The sequence below is a fragment of the Anastrepha ludens genome, chromosome 6 (genome assembly GCF_028408465.1).
Source record: "Anastrepha ludens isolate Willacy chromosome 6, idAnaLude1.1, whole genome shotgun sequence".
NCBI lineage: Eukaryota > Metazoa > Arthropoda > Insecta > Diptera > Tephritidae > Anastrepha > Anastrepha ludens.
Genome location: NC_071502.1, coordinates 65395692 through 65415551, shown reverse-complemented (window position 1 = coordinate 65415551; position 19860 = coordinate 65395692). Strand labels below are relative to the sequence as shown.

Sequence of the window (19860 nt, the reverse complement as noted above, 5' to 3'; positions counted from 1 at the left end):
GTGTGTATGTTCGCCTTTAAAATAGCGTGTCTTGTTTTATTTCCTAAACTGCAAATGAGCGTCGAGGTCACAATAGTTGAACTTCATTTATTTTATATATTCGAAGTGCGTGCGTCAGTCGTCGCAACATAAGCAAAGCCGTAAAAAGCATTATATGACAACGAAAAATCTATCATGTAAGTTAAGGGAAATGTTCTCAATAGAAATTAGAATAACATTTCAGGTTATTTACAAGAGCTTGATCTTCTTCATCCACATTGTGAATTGGATTTAATAGGGCAGAGTGTGAGGGAGAAACTTCGGAGAGATACTCGTAGCACTTTACTTTTGAGCAAAAGTTAATATTTCCTTTGCCGAACGCCATTATGGAACATTCATTACCATATGAGATCAATACGAGATCCCTTGAATTTTTGTAAAATACAAAAGTTACCATTGCCATTTCCAGGGGAGTTCTAGAGCCTATGAAATAGCGAGACTCGGCACTAAACTTCCTAACGAGTACATAGACAATATATTTACAGGTAACATGTCAGCAAGTAATTTTTGAGAAATTTGTAAGAATAGCGAACGAAAAATGGCGTAACGAACCGACTTGCAGAATGGTCCGGCAACTGTTGTCGACTCTCAACACTAAACGCACAGTACCCTTTATGGCCCGAAATAAGCATAGCCTTAGTTCAGTAATATCTAATATAATGGTCTTACAAGCTGACACGCCCAGAGGTTATACGCGCAAATACGTGATTTCTGCAGAAGCTGTATAAATGAAGAAGAGAAAGAGACGATCCTTCATCTTCTGTGAGCCAGAAGGTCCTGATCTATTGAGACGAAGATTATTTACTTTAAGTAGACAATTGCTTAATGAGTTGAAAGACCTCAACACTGTGGAAATCGGCGATTTTCTAAAATTTTTTGAACAATTCACGTTGATTTTAAGAGTAATCAGGGCAAGTTCCTCATGTGGCATCACAATGGGCTGTGAGCTGCGTGTGTCCCATAATGGCCAACGGCTCCAACCTAATGTAACCCAGAAATTCCGCAAAAGTGTAGATAGGGTAATATAATTTTGTGATGTCCTTTGCTTAATCCTTATGCTATTCGAAATCTGACATCAAACGGCTATGTCATGATCACTCAGTTAATTTTCCACCCATTGCTTCATCTCTTATGGTAGGGTAAAGTCCTTGAGGTGATAAATAGAAATGTCGCGTGAACTGCGCGTTGGCGACGGCAAATATCGCAGACTATTGAGCGAAGAAGTGTATGAGCTTTATGGGGACATAGACATAGGATACCAACGCTCCATCTCTAAAAGTATTCCGTGTGGTACTTGCTGCTGAAAATTAAGTGTAAAAGGATTTGCCTTCACTAGAAGTGTCTAATAGGTACCAATTACCACAAGGAAGGAACTACCAGGAAGAAGAAGATTTGCCCAGATTATATGTGGGTTGTTTTTTAGTATTTGCATGTATGCACATCTTATTTTCTTCGGAAGCACATACGGTGTTTTTTTAGAAATGGTCTTTGCAGAAATGGTTCGATTTTTGGTAAAAGAGAGAATAGCAAAATGTTTAAAAAGAAAAGAAATACAATAATAAAGCGGTTATGCACTTTTAAACATAATGAAGTTGTGAAGCCACTTTCAAAATTTCAAATAAATTCATGCAAAAGGGTGGTTCGGAATAAACAAAAAGGCGTTAAAAGTTGTAAAAGTAGCTGAAAAACGCTACGGTAAAGTAGATACTTGAAGCTTTAACATTTTTTGTTCACTATAGGATGTTATTTTTAAGAATCCTAACTATTGTATTATATAAAAAAATCAAAAGTTTTGAAAAATCCAAAATGCCATGAACGAAAAACAGAGTTTAATATGCATTGAAATCTGATTCGAAAAATGTTTGACAATTTTTGTTTTTTATTTACTCGTACATTTATGAATAGAAACTTAGGAGGGTTTTATTGATATATATAGGCATTTTCTGCAATCGATGCGATTTTAAAAATATCTTCAAATATATGGTATGAAAGTAACAAATTTTGCAAATGTAACCTGTTAAAAATGTTGCGAATGATATGTTACGTCATATCCAGCGATTTGGAGCCAAATTTTTGCTTTTTTTTCACGAAATCTATGCAATAGGTTTTGTAAATCTCACTGATCTCAAATAGTACGATTTGCGGAATTTGCCTGATATATTCGATATACGAGTACATACATATAATATCGAGAAGAGCCAAGCTTAAATGCAATGCATTCAGAATAAATTTTTCAGTGCTGTTTTATTTGGGATGCATTTTATGAATGAATAACTGCAAATTTGAACTCAAGTTTTGCTGGAAAGTTGAGGAAAGACTGCACTGAAAAATTGGCCCCTACATTTTTTACCTATCTACCCGCCTGAATGAATTATATTATATTATAAGCACTCGACATGTGATCATTTTGCCTAAGATGGAAGAAAATTTAATAAATTAATTTCACAGTTTAATATTCTTTTTATAATCTTCCTGACTCTTCTTCCATGTTCCTTTCAACTACGAGCAGAAAGAAAGTTCAGCGCATAGAGCAACGGAAATTGTGCCTTTTTACACCGCCTGCTGGCGCAGAAAAAAGGTAGACATCATCTTTGCTTTCTCATCGACACTTGAACGCTTAATAGCTTTTGCTTTGTCATAAATTAAAAAAACAAAAAAAATTAAAGGAAGCTAACAATATCCAAGATAGTTTTCAGCGCATCTGCAAACAATCTAAAAATGGCAATTGGCACATTCAACTTGACGCCCACTAAAGATCGCGTAGTTGCACAAGCTTAGCTTAACTAAAGGGTGACCAAATAAGAATGATAGAAAGAAAATGTAAATAAAACTGCAATGGTGCGAGATATCAACTTACTTTATTATGAAGCTACAGTACTTAATTATTTTGGCATAGGAGCTCATTCAATTGATGTCAATCTGTGATGTCAGCTGAGCAATGTCTTCTGGAGTGACACTAAGTGGCGAATTCAGATAAGTTTTTGGCTTGGCGAAACTGCACAGAAAATAATCGAAAGGTCTCAAATCTCATGTTCTCATCGGTCAAATGATAAAGCTTCAAGAAGTTGTCAAATGGATCGTAATATCAGTGGTATAAAGTTTGAGCCTGAACTTCGACGTCTCTTAATTATTTCCAAAGATGTATAGAGCATCAAGAGAAGCATGTTGAAATGGCTATATCCTTATTGAGAAAACTATCAAAGCTATTTGGTCACCCGTTACATGTGTGCACTTACCACTCACCTAAACACCTACATAAAAACGTTTATTTGTTTTTGTATTAGTAAGTTTTGTGTCTGCTGCCCTTTGGCAAATTATGTGTGCGAAAAATACTTATGTACAGTTTGCGCGCAGCCAATTAGAATCGCGATATTTAGTTTGACCAGTTTTGATTGCTTTATGTTTTTTTTTTAATTTTCATTATTTTTTTATAATAATTGAGTTCATTCAACAACATTATATTATTAAAATTAGAAAAATTTTCATTAAAATTAAAAAAAATAATTTCAAATTTTCAAAATTTCATTGTAATTTTAAATAATAAAAAAAAATTAATTTGGGTGTGCAGTTTCAAGGCCCATTGATTTTAGTATTATGAAGAGCAATTTGTACTGGCTCGAAATTTTCGTCGATTTTTGATAATTTTTCCCCTTTTTCCAGGCGGTGTTGCGCATTTTCTCCATATAACGAATGCATGTAATTTTTCTTTATATAGACCAATATTCCTTATGCGTACCTACATTTTTTTTTAGAAGTATGGTATTTTTGAATATTTGTCGATTTTTTTAAAGTTTTGTGCAAAGTTAGAAATTTTTTTATATTTGTTGTAAAATGAATTATTGTATATTTATTTTTTTTAATTAGTAGCCAAAACTGGTCAAAATATTATGTTTCTAATTAGATGTACGCATCTATATGCATACGAGGTGTGTCTATTAAAGAACGATACCGATTCCGTAAAAAGATTTTATTTTTGCTTTATACATACATACATATTTTATTAATTATCGCCTTCAATATTCGCCTTTCCTCTATCCCAACGAAGTTTCCATTTTTGAAAATTTGCAGCCATACTTCACTTTAAACAGCTCGCAAACGTCAGTCTCGTTATGTAATAGCCACACCTCGTATGCACTTATGTATGTACATATATATGTATGCGTACATATATATGTATGTATGTGTGCAGCTCAACTTAAAAATCTTAAGTTTTCACAACGGCAGATGCAATAGTTCCTAAAGGCATTATTACAAAGTTAATTGGCACATTTTAGGCGATGAATGGAAATTGTCATTGCCATTCTCATTTAATAATGCACCTATTGGAAACGTACTTGGCGTCTTAACAACCAAGTGCTCGCACATAAATGCGCATTACATTTTGTTTTTTATTGATTTCCGCAAACATTGGCGGTAAGTGCTGAAACGTTGTATTGATTAGATCGTCAGCTTGGTTTTCATGAGTTCATTCTTTTTTACTCTTCTGCATGTCATTTACTTGCTTTTATTGAAAATGACGTTGGCGGCAATTTCAAGTTTTTTTATTTAGTTTTTTTTTAAATTTTTCCTTCCTTTGCTATTACTAGTGCATACCCGTACATTCATACTTTTCCACCCGGTCGCCTTATTTCAAGCCCAAGAATAATTCGCTTTTTTATGCGGACATATAAATGATTTAGTAAATATTGCTGCAGGGCGTTTTACAAAAATATTGTCAAATATTTCATATTAAAATATTCCTCCAATCTTTAAAAGATAGAATTGAGATTGCAAATCAAAATTTGAGTAGCCGTTATACATATGTACCTACTACACCTCTGTTCACAAGAAAAGCGGCGGGACACATTGCAGAGTTTTGACTATTTTAAGTTTTTTATAAAAATGTAATTCAACTGCAAAAAAAACTACAAAGTTTCAAACTTTGTACAAAATTAAGAAAAAAGAAGAAAAAAAAACGAACTTCATCAAAATTGCATACTTTTTATTTCGAATTTTTAAAACTATTCTGCAAGTAGCATGAAATTTTATAGATCATTGAATTCTGGTATTATAAAGTGCAAGTTTGAAGTGATTTTAAAATTTTTTTGTTGCTATTCGTTAGGAACCAACGCTAAATTTATGCGACTTTAAACTAACAATTTTAGACAAAAATTTAATGGTCCACAAAGTTTGAAACTTTGAGTTAAATATTAAATATGGCTTTTGTTGTAGTAGGAACCACATTTTTATAAAAATAAAAACGAAAGAAAAATAAATAATATAAATACTCAAAACTTCGAAATATGCGGCGCTGCTATTATTTAAATTATATAATATACATACACACATTTCGTTCATTATTTCATAATTGTTTAGCATTGGCCAGAAACGCGAACCGGTTCCTATTCACAATCATTGCGAATTCCCGGTTCAAAGTTGCTGGTTCTAGTGTAACGTGTGCTCAGTTCATTCTTAAATTAAGCTCAATAGAAATAAATTTATAATTTACCATATGTTTAACAAATTGTTTTAATTATTTCCTTCCTTTCTATTACACTATATATAGGCGAATAAGAATGCTACTGTATCCATGTCTGCAACCGCCGATCGCGTGCCACCCATCGGTAACTACCAGTGGCCTGCCGATCTGACACCTGGCGTCATGGGGCTCAAGAATCACGGTAATACATGTTTTATGAATGCAGTGCTGCAGTGTCTCAGTCACACTGACATACTGGCGGAATATTTTGTTTTGGATCAGTATAAGGTGAGTGTAAATTGAATATGGTGAACCAGAAAACTCGCTACACTCAGCAGCAAAGAAAGCTTAAGTTCTCAATAGTCGTAAAAATAATGCAGCTATATCGTGTTTTACTTAAGCTTATATTTTATTAGTTCATTAGTATTATATGAATTTATTATTATAAAGCTGGTGGAATTCCATTTGAAAAAATAGAATTCACTTATGAGTAAGAGCTAAGAGCGGTTGCTTATAAACAATTCACAGTTAGTATTTAAAAAATCCTTCGATCGCTTAAAATTCGCCAAATCGTTTTTATAACGTTTAATTATGAAAAAGATGTAACTCCATTTGTGACCCAGTCAGAATATATGAGTAGTACATAGGTCATGCTAGAAGTTGTCTTGCAACTTCTTATTGGTGTAAAAATTTAAAGAAAGAGTTTTTAGATTTCATTGCCATTTCATTTAAACTTTTTTTCATTTATTAATATTGTTGTAGTACGAGTATAACTAAAAAATATTCAAAATTATCGCATTTTACTTTTATACGCTCTTCAACGGTCCGACTGTTGTACAGGGTCCGGCACTCGAAGTGTAACTAATTAAAAAGGCCATAAATTGAGTTTGGAAAATTACTTTTATTCAAATCAAAGTAAAAAATGTGTGAAAATAATACAAAATTAAGATCAACTCACTTTTGCTCGATATGACTACATTTTGCCTTGAATATTTCCTTGAGACGGTCCAGAAACGAATCGCAAGCTGCTTGAACGTGACTTGGAGATTTTTTGGCCCACTCGCGGACAATAACTTTTTTCAGCGCCTCGAGACTGGTGAATCTTTTAGTTTGGACCTTGCTCTCCAAAATGGCCCAAAGAGAATAATCCATCGAATTCGCGTCTGGTGAATTTGAGAGCCATTGTGTGGACGTTATGAAGTTCGGAACGTTGTTTTTGAGCCATTCTTGGTTCACTCGAGCTTTGTGAGACCGTGCCGAGTACTGTTGAAACGTCCATAGTCTGCCACCGAAATGTTTGTCTGCCCACGGCTTCAAAGCAACATCCAGAATACTTTCCCAATAATATTTCTCATTTATCTTGATGCCAGGCTCGATTAAAACTATTACCTGTGACGGGTGCTGCCTTGTAGGGACCAATCGATGAATCAAATTCTCGTATGAACAGTCGGTCAAATAAGCCGGTCCCTTTTGGGAGTTTGCGAATTGCTCAATTTGAAAAATTTTCTCGTGAGAAAACGCAATGTTCGGAAATTGATCGCTTTTGGCCAAGCGAAGCAACTCCTTCGCTCTTCAAGTCTGACTTGTTGCTGCTTTGGTGTGAGATCATACGCCTTTTGGGTCTTGTAAGGCTTCACTTTGAGATTATTTTTCAGTATGCGGCGGATGCTACGCTCAGACATTTTCAGTTCTTTCGCCATTTGATTGGCACTTCGTCGGAGATTTCTCTCAAGTCGCTTCTTCACTTTTTGAATCATTTCACGTGACGTTACAGTTTTTGATGACCACCTCCATTACGTTTCGTGATGTTACCAGTATCATTGTAAAAAGTAATGGTGCGATAAACAAAAATTTTATTTACTTTAAGATGCTCGAGCTCACGAACAATCGCTGGTTGTGATTTTCCAGCCAAATATAATGAAGTCACACTATCACGTTTGAAATCCATTACTGATTTTCTTTTTTCGAGTTTACTATCGGCTAAATGCTTCCGCGCGCTTGTAAACAATAATGTAGACTGTCATTTAGCCATCTAACAGACAGCTCTTGTTCGTGCATTCGTATGTGGCGAATTCGTTCCTTCACAGCTTTTATATCTGTCCCCAACTTGACACGATTCTAAGATTTATAGTACGATTCACAGACAATCTGCCTATACCGGGTGTTTTTTTTAGTAAAGTGAATGTCTGAAGTCCAATAATTTCGCACTTTTGTAATGCAATCACAAGAAATGGGATAACGTGAACATTCTAATATACTTAAAATTCAAAAGCCTACTGCTTTGAAAATCTTGTAATAGAACTTGTGGCATTACTTAAGTACATATCATATTTTAGTTACAGCTGGTGGCCAAATTATTATACTCAATTCGAAAAATTAGCTTCAATACGTTTTAATGAAACGTATAATAAATGTATTTATTACGTAAACATGTTTATATTAAAGAAAAACTTATTGCAATGTAGACTACTTAAGAGAGAATTAAAATTCAATACATACACCCGTTGACAGCTAATTTGAAACGCGATATCTTGACCAATTTTGACTACTTTATTGTTGTTTTAATTTGCATTAATTTTTTAGAAAAAAAGTTCATTCTACAAAAAACATCATATAAAAAGTAAAAGGTGTTATAAAAATTTCAAATTTTTAAGAGAAATTAAAACAAACAGGCAAACATTTTAATAAACCAATATTTTAGTTAACCACAATATTAAACCAAAATTGAAAGGGCTTCGAAATTGCATACACAGAAATTTTGTGAAAATTGTGATAAAAAAAATTGGAAGTAAGTATGTTTTTATATAATACAGGGTGGCTGATGAATTTTGATACTTTAAGAAACTCAAATAACTTTTTTTTTAGTGTATGGAATTCATTTATTTTTTTTTCAAGTTGAAGGTCATTAAATTTTATTAAATGTAGCTTAACTACAATAGTTTTAAAAATAATCGAATTTAAATGCCCCCCATGCTCGTTGACACAAGTGCGGCATCTTAGTAAAAAGTTGTTCATTGCTGCTTTGAGAGTTGCGACAGGAATAGCCGCAATTGTTGCCCGAATGGATTGTTTTAGTTCATCCAAATTTGTTGGCTTTGTTTTATAAACTTCTTGTTTACATAAACCCCACAAGAAAAAGTCAGATGCAGTAAGGTCAGGCGACCTGGGGGGCCAACGAAATTCGGAGTTTCTTGAAATCAGTTTATTGGGAAATTTTCGTCACAACTCTGTCATAACAGTCTGGGCTATGTGAGACGTTGCCCCATCTTGTTGAAACCACACAGAGTTGAAAGGAATTCTCTTTCGGCGTAGTTCTGGATAGAAAAATTCTTTCAGCATTTTCAAATAACGGTCTCCAGTAACCGTAACGGTGTGACCATTTTCTTCAAAAAAATAAGGCCCGACAATACAGCGTGAAGAAACCGCACACCACACTGTCACGCGAAGAGGATGCAATTCCGTCTCGTGGAGTATCTGTGGGTTAGAAGTACTCCATATTCGACAATTTTGTTTGTTCACATTGCCGTTTAAATCGAAATGGGCCTCATCAGACATGAAAAGGCAGTTTAACATGTTTTGGTCTTCTTCCACCATTTGCAGGATCTTCTGGCAAAATTCCAAGCGAATCGGCAAGTCTGCTGCATTCAGTTTGTTAACCATTTGAATTTTGTAGGGAAATAAGTCTAAATCTTTGTGCATTATTGTTTGCAAAGACTGTCGGCTGACACCAAGTTGAGCAGATAAGCTTCTTGTTGAAATCCTTGGATTGCTTTGTATAGCTGCAGCGACAGCAGCGATCGTTTCCTCCGTCCGAACTGGTGGGTTTCGATGATAAGGCCTTCTTGCGACTGTTCCTTGCTCAGCAAAATTATTCACCAGTCTCATTATGGTCCATCTGCTCGGGGGATCGCCGCCAAACATCCACCTGTACTCTCTCTGAACCAAAACTACGGACTCCAGTGCGTGATAGCGGCGGACTATCCAAATTCTTGTTTGCGTGTCCCAGTTATCCATTTTAATAAATTTTAAAGATCAATCTGCAAATTAAAACAAAAATGGAACAGATAACTTAAAAAGAGCCACCCTGTATTTACCCGTGCAACCAAAGCTTTGAAAACTACAATTGAATTCCCATGAGAAAAAATCGTGTTACGTAAATTCGGTATAAAATGTTTATAGATTCATATTATTTAATCTCCTATTTGAATTTATCTTCACAAACTTCCAAAAAATTATGCCTAGAATAAAAGAAAACTTAAGATAAAACGAGATAAATATTAATTTTTAACAATTTTTTTATTTTGGGGACCCCACCAACAAAAGTTGAAATTATTATTTTTGAATAAACTATGCATATCGTCGCAGAATCTTTTGAGTATAAATTGTGGGTAGAGCGCTTTGCTGGTGAGTGCGCACATGCACACACACATACATATTTATTGTTTGTTGAATCATTTATTACTTCATATTTGTAGATCTAAGAATACTTATGTATGTCTGTTTATTGTTTTCCTTTTAAGGCTGACTTAAAGCGACGCAACAAAATCAATTCACGCAAATTTGGCACTAAAGGAGAGTTAACCGAACAATTAGCCAATGTGCTGAAAGCTTTGTGGACATGCAAGAATGAGAGCGATCACAGCACCAGTTTTAAGGTGAGTCAATTTGTGTCTTCAAATATTTCATATTAATGCAAATGTGGTGCCGCTTTCTTTCAGGCTGTTGTCGATCGCTATGGTTCACAATTTCGTAGCTCAACACAACACGATGCTCAAGAATTTCTATTCTGGCTGCTGGACAAGGTGCACGAGGACCTGAATACGGCTACGAAGCGACGTTACAAAAGCGTAAAGGTACTTATTAATACTATATAACGCAGTTTAGTACAAAAATTGATTTTGCTGTTAGCAATGTATACATTTGATCTATGCGAGTCGTAATGACATAACAGAGAGGATTTATTTTAATGTTTTGGTCTTTTCGCTTGTTCCTCGAATTACTTAAAACTATAACGAAACTAGTCGAAATTATATCTGTCCAAAAACTTCGCCGCAACCGTAGTGGAGTGGATTTGTACGTCATTACCATTCGTTGGTTCTCGGGTTCAAATGTACTTCAAACCCAACGATTACCCTCTTATCGAACAACCGACATGACGGACGCAGCCGCATTCCCATGCCAGCCGGTTCTATGTTACCGGAATGACCAAGGGCTGCCACTAGACTATCTATGTATGTCTAGTGAACAGTTTATCACGCAGTCCGCATTAAGTAAAATTAATTTTGTTTGGGTGCTAGACAAAAAACGGCAGGAATTTGTTACTTGTCGAGATTTAAAAATATTTAGCTATAGAAAAAAAATTATCAGCTGGATTAAAAGCTTGAAATATATCATCGTCCATCATTTATGAAGAGAAGATAGTAGCGTTTTCTTGATGGTAAAAAGCAGGCCAGATCAAAAGTCCTGAAATGAGAATTAAAAGTTTGAGAATTAAGGGATCGAAGTTCTATATGGTTTTACAAAAAAGAGGCTTAGAGGTAGAGGAAATATTAAGGCTGACTTCTGCCAGAAGAGAGGGGCTGGAAAACGTCCTTGTGAACAGCTTAATCACAGTTGTGTTCCCACGACAGTCGGTTCTATGTTACCGGACCGACCATGATTTATATATGACCAAGGATTGTCCTCGAGCAGCACTCCCCTTACATGTATTGGGAATGGTTATACTAAAACAACAACAACAGTTTAATCATAATTATTATTCCCAACATTTTTCTATAACTAACAAGAGTCGAAAGATTGATAAACTTTAGAGGACTATTGCATGGGGGAAACACTCAAATCTCTTAATCTATCATCGCAAATGTCTTAAGGCAAAAATATAAACTGGTTCTGCATAGATTCTATAGCCAAATTCGGTAATAGTAAATTTTCTTTTAATTCATCGAATTAACGTGAAACTCTTTACTCGGGGTTTTTTGGGATCGCTGAATACGAATTTGAAATAAGTTTTTCGAAGTTCAAAAACAACTCAACCAAAAATTACTAGTACGTACTTCCGTTACCTGCAACATTTTCTCTTGTAAATATTGATAAATGATATCTTTTTGCAATTATGCACGTTTTACATTACAAGTCTTTCAAACTTCTTTATTAGTCGGAAAAAATAAGAAATTTCCACTTTTATCCAGCTACTCTTTTAAGACTTAGGCAAGCATTCTCAGTACTCTGCATCTTATCTAATTATTAATTATAGTTAAAATAAGTTTGCAACAAATGTTTTGCCGATTTACATGCATACATACATATGTATATAGTGTAGACAAATGTACACGTGGAATTTTTTTATTGTTGAGGAAATTGCGACGTAATTGTAGCTCATCAAATGCACTAGTGGCTAGCCAATAGTTGGCAACCAGGCAGAATGTGGCAGTTAATTTTACAATTCTTATTTACATTCATTGTAAATTGGGCATTGGACAAAACGAAACGAACAAAAAGAAAGTATGCGATGGCAAGAGTAAAGAAAAGGTTCTACTGTAATATTGCACTGGCTGCTTATGTAAACAAAAACAAATTATTGTTGAAGTATGTTTATTAAAAATATTTTTTTTGCGACAGTGCATACTTATACTCTTACCTACACATGCATAGACGTATGCATGTAAATCGAGTTTGCCATGGCTACGCGTGCTCTTGAATTATTATCATTTTTGCAAAGTGGAAAACTACTATTTACTTAGCGTCTTGTATAGATAAGATAAGCTAAAAGATGGGGGCAGCGTCGCTGACAGCGGCAGCGAGTAATTGTGAAATAACTTACGAAAGTTTTTGATCAAGGAGCATCTCATGGCGATTTTTATGTATTCTAAAAAACGCGTGCATATCTATTTAGCAATTATTGCTTTCATATATATGTACATACATACATGTACACGTATGTATGTAAATAAGTAACAATATGGAAGACAAATTGATGGTTATAGGTTGATGTTGCGCAATTTGTTTAACGATCATTTCTATGAAAGTACAAAATGCACAGACAACTTTACGTACCCCTCACAAATAATGCGTTCAGAAGATAATTGATTTTATTTAAAAAAAAACTGACCAAGAGAACTATTGTCTTTTAGGATGCCTGACATTTCGCCCAGCAGCATTTCTAAATACATTTACATATGTACATATGTTTGTTTTATCGCTCCAAAGTATGCTATACCATTTTTTCGTACCCTCTGGTCCACACCATGGCTTGTTTTCTTGAGCAAAACTGTTCCTTATTTTTTTAACGCCGTACAGTTCTCGTTGATTCTAAATTATTGATTTAATATGCAATGGCCTTTGATGACTTTGAAAGGACCCGTCTTGGCAAGAGTCACAATTAAATTATCAGTATTGCAAGTCGTTTCGTTTACCACCACGTCGTTCTGGGGATTTTTTGGCTTAAGGGCATTTACAACAAAAATTTTGGACCAAGTGACTCAGCGGTAAATTCGAACGTTTTTTTTTTGTTTTCAAAGATTGATAACAAACCTCCGTTCCGCAACTGTGCAATGCTGAGCACGACCCATTCTTGAAAGAAATTCAAATTATTTTTTAGTTATAAATCAACCATCTTATTCGCTACTTACGTTACGTTCTATATTTTTCACTTACTTCGTTAAAATGCACGAGTAAACGGCAAAGTACTTATTTTAGTGGACGCAAAATTACACTTTATTAAAATATCGAATCTGTGCAACCAATAACGCAGCTTAATATAAGGGGGCTTTCAAATTCACAACGAAACAGTGATGCCTTTTTGGAAAAAGCGAACTTTCAATAATAGCTTTAAATTTTTGCGAAAGGCTCAAGGCAATCGATAGATAGAGGCATTTCAATGACCATAAGCTGGATTTTAAAAATTTTAGAAATTGGAAACCCGCTCCTCGAATTAAAAGCTTTGAATCTTTGTGAATACAAAAAAATCGAATAATAAACTACGTTTTTTTTTTTAATTCGTAAGAATCGGGAGAACTTCTGTAAGTTTAGTTTGAGTAAACATTGCTCTTTAAAGAAAAAAGAAAGCATATAACAACCACTTTTTCGTTTTCGTATGTTTAATTTTTATATGTTTCCACTTTTAGAACTCTTACGGTCGTCCTGATGAGATAATCGCCGCAGAAACGCTAGCCAATCACATTCGCTGCAACAACTCCTTTGTACAAGCGGTGTTCCAGGCACAATTCCGTTCGTCGCTCACATGCCCACGTTGTAAAAAACAGTCCAACACTTTCGATCCGTTCCATTGCATTTCGGTGCAACTGCCACAGTTGATGCAACAGACGATTTTCGTTACTGTGGTCTATCTACAACGAGAACCACGCCAAGTAAAGATCGGTATTACTGTGCCTACTGGTTCGCCCATTGTTGCCCTACGCGATCAATTGCAAGCCGACACTGGCATTCAGGGAAAGCGCATGGTGCTAGCAGACATCAACAAAGAAGGTTTTACGCGCGTCTTCTACGACTCCCAGCCGGTTGCAACGCTGTGTGGTGTTGAATCGATTTATTGTATAGAGGTACCCGAGATAAAGATCGCGACAGTTTCGTCAACGGTATCAACAACTGCCGTCACCGAAAAGAGCGACACAATTCGCACCAGCAACAACTCTAATTCCAACCCCAGTGCGGAAGCAAATTCTACATCAACAGAAGCAAGTAAAATCAATGCTTCTAGCAATACTGCCAATGCAAATACCAACGCCAAGGTTACGAACACGTCGCCTTCTGCCAGCACTACCGCAGAGCTACTTTTGTTGGTGGCGAATGTGCGCAAGCGTAAAGTCGTAAATGATGGCAACGAGCCAGCGAACGGCAACGGTCTTGTATATACGGTGGAACGGTTTGGTATGCCATTCAGCTTGCTAACAGCTCGAGATTGTTCTTATGCCGATTTACAAAAGCGCCTTCTGCGCGAAATGTCGCCATTGTTAAAACCTGAAGTTTTCTCGTTTACCCAATCGCTCCATGATATGTTTCAAATGCGTCTGCAAGATCCATCTGCAGATCCCGACACATATCTACAGAACGTTGAACATCCACTGCTAACGGAGATGATCGATTTGGCTTTATCAGTGCTCTCGGCTGAGGCTGGACCGCCACATATAAAGTTGTTGCTTGAGTGGCCTGAGCCAGAAGATTATTTTGTGGATCTCAGTGATAAGGTGGTGGAAGACGAAAGTGTGGCGCGTTTACTCGACGATCGTAAACTTAAAATGGCGAGTGACACTTCAGTACTTACTTTAGAGCAATGTCTTGAGCACTATACCAAGGCGGAAACATTGAGTGCCGAAGATGCTTGGCGCTGCCCGCATTGTCAGCAATATTTGCCGGTTGTGAAGACGCTCGGTCTATGGTCACTGCCCGACATATTGGTCGTGCATTTCAAGCGATTCCGCCAACACCATGAAAAGGGCGCAAATGCAGCTAAACTTACCACCATGGTGAAATTTCCGCTGAACGCATTCGATATGTCGCCGCATATAGTACGCGGCGGGGATGACGAAGAGAGACCGCGCTCAACTCTAAACACCGCTACTGCAATGGATATGGGCTCATATTCTAGGCCAAGTCCTTGGAGGAAGACGCGTTCAGGGGATTCCCGATCTTCCACACTTAGTTCCCGAGACAACAGGGAGACACGTTACGACTTGTACGCTGTGTGCTACCATCAGGGTGATACGCTCGAGACGGGCCACTACACTGCCGCATGTAAAAACCCCTATGACCGACAGTGGTACAAATTTGACGATCAACGGGTTTCTAAAGTACCCAACGAATCCATCGAGGATGAGATAATTAACAATGAGGCTTATATGTTATTTTACCAGCGTCGTACTGGAGACGTAGCTGAATGTTCCGGTTCTAGTTCCAATTCTGGTGATCACTGGGTATCACGAATTGCACCACCACCAATGGCAGTGGTTGAGAAGATAAAGGATTCGGAAGAAAAACTAGTCGAAGAAGATATAACTGCTGATAGAAAAGATGTTGTTGTTGTCGCGACCGCAGCCGCAATCGAAACAATACCAGGAAAGCCCGAAGAAAAATCAGTCGATATACCAAAATTGAAAGAAGCTATACATGAAAAGGACGCAGTCGGAGAAGGTAAGTCCAGTTGTGTAAATACTAACATAACTTTTCTCAAACATTTTTATTTACAGTAAAAACAGATGCCTCACCAGTGGTTGTGAAGAATGAAACGATTTCAGTCGATATCGAAGTATTCGACTTTGCCGCTTCAAATTCTGCTGCTGCTATCGATGCTGCTGATGACAGAAAGGATTCCGTTATACACACATTAAAATCCGATAGCACAGGAAAAGCCGTTGAAACATTGCCATTAAGTATGACAAAAGACAGCGTTGGCGACAATCAGATCTTCGTTATGGACGAAGATTGCCACATTGATGAAAGCCAGTCTCAAGCAACAATAGTACAACCTGTCAGTAATGGAGTGTCTGTTGCTAAATCGCAATTATCACCCTTATCAACTACCAAAGCGTTGTCAGCGACGGTGGCAGCAGTTTCAGTGACACCTTCAAAAACATCTGCTGGCGGCTCAACAAATTCAGTATTAACCAATGGCTATGCTACAGATAACCCAACATTGCCAAATCGAAACTCAAGTATCAAGCGTCCCGAAAGAACTGGTAAACCGAAAAGTCCCGCCACGTATGTCATTCCCAAGCCGACTGTTCCGGCTGGTATCAATGGCGACCGCGGGCGTAATTCCTCAACTTCTTCCTCCAGTTCTTCGTTGTCATCACACTCCTCTCCACACTCACTGGCCGTGTCCATACATGGTGCTTCGACGTTGCAAAACAAGTTCAACGGCTTCACCACCACTTCGGCCACAGCGAGTAACAACTACAAGGAAGTATTGCTCTCCAGTAGTCTAAAGAGCAACAGTAGCAGTATTATTAGTGCCGCTGTGGCTGCGCATACAGCACACGAATTCCACTTGTCACGTCATCAGCCATGGAACGGCAGTCGTTCGAGTGTTTCAGCACTGGAGAGTGGAACGCAAGCGAACAGTCATCAGCATGTGCATGGACTTAATTTAAGACATTCATTCTCCACAAGCTCTAATTGCAAATTGCGCGAATGCAGCGAAACGCTGTCGTCGATGTTGCGCAATTCGACCAATACATGCAGTAAAGACACGCTGATATTTATCGACCAGCAGAATCATCACCATCACCACAGTTTAATCGAAGATGACGACGATTCGTTCATGGGCAGTCGTTCACTTTGGGTAGGTTTATTAAAATAACTAATATTTGCAAGTAAGCTAATAAATATATCTTCTTCCTCACAGATTTCGCCAGTAACGCCACACAAACTCATAACGGTCTCGCCCAAAAACTGAGAAGTCGCTCTGCCATGAGCTTTGAGAATTATATATTACCGTTGATGATACAAATATACAGATATCTGAATAAGGATAAGAAAATGAAAGGTTCAGCAAAAGAGTTCTTTAGTGTTTTCACCATTGAATTTATATAAAACCCAACTGAACGATTTACAAAGGAGTAAATTATTTTAAAATTTAAGAGCATAGTGACCAAATTTATATAAATTATATACGTGTATGTATGTATTTGATGTGTATGCATGTGGTATTCTATAGACACTTGCTGTCTTTAGGGGCAATAAATGACGTACAAACAAATGTCGTATGAATGCGACACATGATACCCATTTAGAGGCAGATAACTGTAAAATGAATTATCGATAGCAATTTACAAATTACCAGTGAATGTGATTCGAGTGCGCAGAGATGTAAATTATTGTAAGAAATACATGTTAAATACAGGCTTAAAAAGCTAGAGGAATGAGTTATTAGAGGTTGGCATTTTGATTGTTGGTACATTTTACATTAACTTATTGGCCAGTACAAGGAGCTGTGCAAATAAAATGACAGTTGCTACATGTGAATTTATCTTAAGTGGTAGATAAGTAGGAGTAAAACGTGGAATATAGTGAAATATGTATTAGCAGGTGCATCCAGACATGCATGCTTAGCATTGGGAAATGAAACATGATATACATATTTATGTAAGCACGTGATCATGTTAATTACGTATGTAAGGGTACAATTATATTTGCAACCATAACATTATTTAGTGCTGTAAGCTAAATTTATGGAAATATGTTGGAATTATTTATTATGTAAAGTCGAGTTTAAGACTATTGAAGCAATATCATTGCGATACAGTTCACGGATATAAATAAAATAGAAATGGTCACTTTGCTTGGTTTGTTTTTAGACCCAACGACAGGCGTAAGAAAATATATTAGCTTTTGTTATTGTAACAGTATAGAATACACCCCAATCAATTTTACGCAATTCTACTGAAATGACGGCGGCCGCTATAGCCGAATGGTTTGTGCGTGAGTACCATTCGGAATTCAGAGAGAGAACATAGGTTCGAATCTCGGTGAAATACTAAAATTAAGAAAAACATTTTTCTAATAGCGGTCGTCCCTCGGCAGGCAATGGCAAACCTCCGAGTGTATTTTTGCCATAAAAAAGCTCCTCATAAAAAATATCTGCCTTTCGTAGTCGGCTTGAAACTTTAGGTCTCTCCATTTGTGGAACAACATCAAGACGCACAAATAGGAAGAGGAGCTCGGCCAAACACCCAAAAAGGGTGTAAGCGCCAATTATATATATATATATATATATATATACTGAAATGACAGTATTTGGGGTAATGTAAATGTTGGTCGTTCGGTAACTTAGATTCAGCTGTCAGGGGAAACAAGAAATGCCTTTCCATTAGTACGAAGCGTAGTGCAAACCATGTTGCTTTTGAATCAATCTGAATTAAATTTTTTTCAGCTTACCTATGTATATTATTTAAAACGCTTGTACACTTTTTGCATTTTTTTCCTCTGTCTCTCAACTAAGTATAGGCTCAATTACATATATCTAAATGTTTGTGTGTCTACAAGCGTTGAAAATATTTTTTTTGATTTTTGCATCATAATTTAAATATTTAATTAGAGAAATGAATATTCCAGCAATGAACACTTGCATATGTATGCATCTGCTCTTAATACAAACATACATTATTCGGCAGTCACAATGCATTTTATGTGCAACATATTTTTAGGTTTTAATTTGATATTCAAAACAACTAAATTAGCCTCATTTACTTTAGATTTTACTCAAAATGACGCAAAAATGCAATAACTGTTTGTACGAACGAAACGAAATACTGTGTAATTATTATATTATATGTGTATTATTATTGATACATACACATGTCTATGTATACGTAACTTAGCACCTTGCAATAAGCTAAAAACCAAATGTAATACTTCAAGTAGATTTTAAATTGAAATCAAATATATATGACGAAGCATATAAGTATATTAAATAAACATAAAAATATTAAAGACTTTGACTAAATTTTGTTTATAACATGAAAGCAAATAAGTAATAAATAATATTAATGTATTCATATATCTTTATTTATCTAAAATAAAAAGTTGTTGAAAATGATAAAATCTATTTAAGGTGAGATGAATTCGAAATAAACATGAAATTACAAGCCAAATTACAAAATTGTGTTACCATCTTTATACACCACAATCTTTATAAATAAACCATACAGAAAAATTAGTAAAGTTGGGATTTTTGTATGAGACCACTATACATATTTTTACAACTCATAATTCGTATGATTGTCTGAAAATAAAGGAACTTCAGAAAGGTTTTACACCGACATACAAGGGCATTTTCCAAAACGCCTTTTGCTTTATGTTCGAACAAAGTAACATGTTCCTAAGCGTAACCCTGATACCCTTGACGATGTTTCGTGTTCCGAAAAGTATCGTTGATGTTCACGTCACCAAAGCATCAGTAATATGCACGTCACAAGGGGTCCGTTGCGAAAATGAATTTGACTGGCAGCCCAATAAATTATGCGATTTTGAGTCGAAAGCGCCACAGAAGTGCCGTACGCCACGCCGGAATGCACAAAAATTGGCAACTTTCTACTTTTACTGTACGGCAAGTGCGGCGAAAATGACAGTTATTTGAAAACGAACAATACTTTATCGCATAAATTTTTATCGGGAGGGTTTTTTATTACATCAAATTAAATGCAGAAAATAAATGGGATTTGAATGAATTGAGTCAATTCGAATGCACCCTTATCTTTTCGATAAAAGCTTGAAAGAGTAGAATAAAGGCTATGCTTAACCAAGTTATCCTAAAAAAGGATTTGTGCGTCCCCATCTCCAAGTTGTGGTCGCACCCACCGTTAAGCATTAATTTGATAATATATTACACAACTAAAAAAACCTGTATA

At 36.1% G+C, this 19860-nt stretch overlaps 1 protein-coding gene across 1 annotated transcript in view; it reads left to right on the top strand.

Moving 5' to 3' along the window:
• The window catches only part of LOC128868540 (ubiquitin carboxyl-terminal hydrolase 31), a 62726-nt gene extending 44934 nt beyond the window's left edge, over positions 1-17792 (top strand). The window contains exons 2-7 of the mRNA XM_054110743.1: positions 5585-5785; positions 10018-10152; positions 10216-10350; positions 13621-15643; positions 15700-16793; positions 16857-17792. Of these exons, the coding sequence (XP_053966718.1) occupies positions 5585-5785; positions 10018-10152; positions 10216-10350; positions 13621-15643; positions 15700-16793; positions 16857-16907 (3639 nt within the window). The 3' untranslated portion in view covers positions 16908-17792. The remainder of the gene's footprint in view (positions 1-5584; positions 5786-10017; positions 10153-10215; positions 10351-13620; positions 15644-15699; positions 16794-16856) is intronic.
• Positions 17793-19860: the final 2068 nt, after the last annotated feature.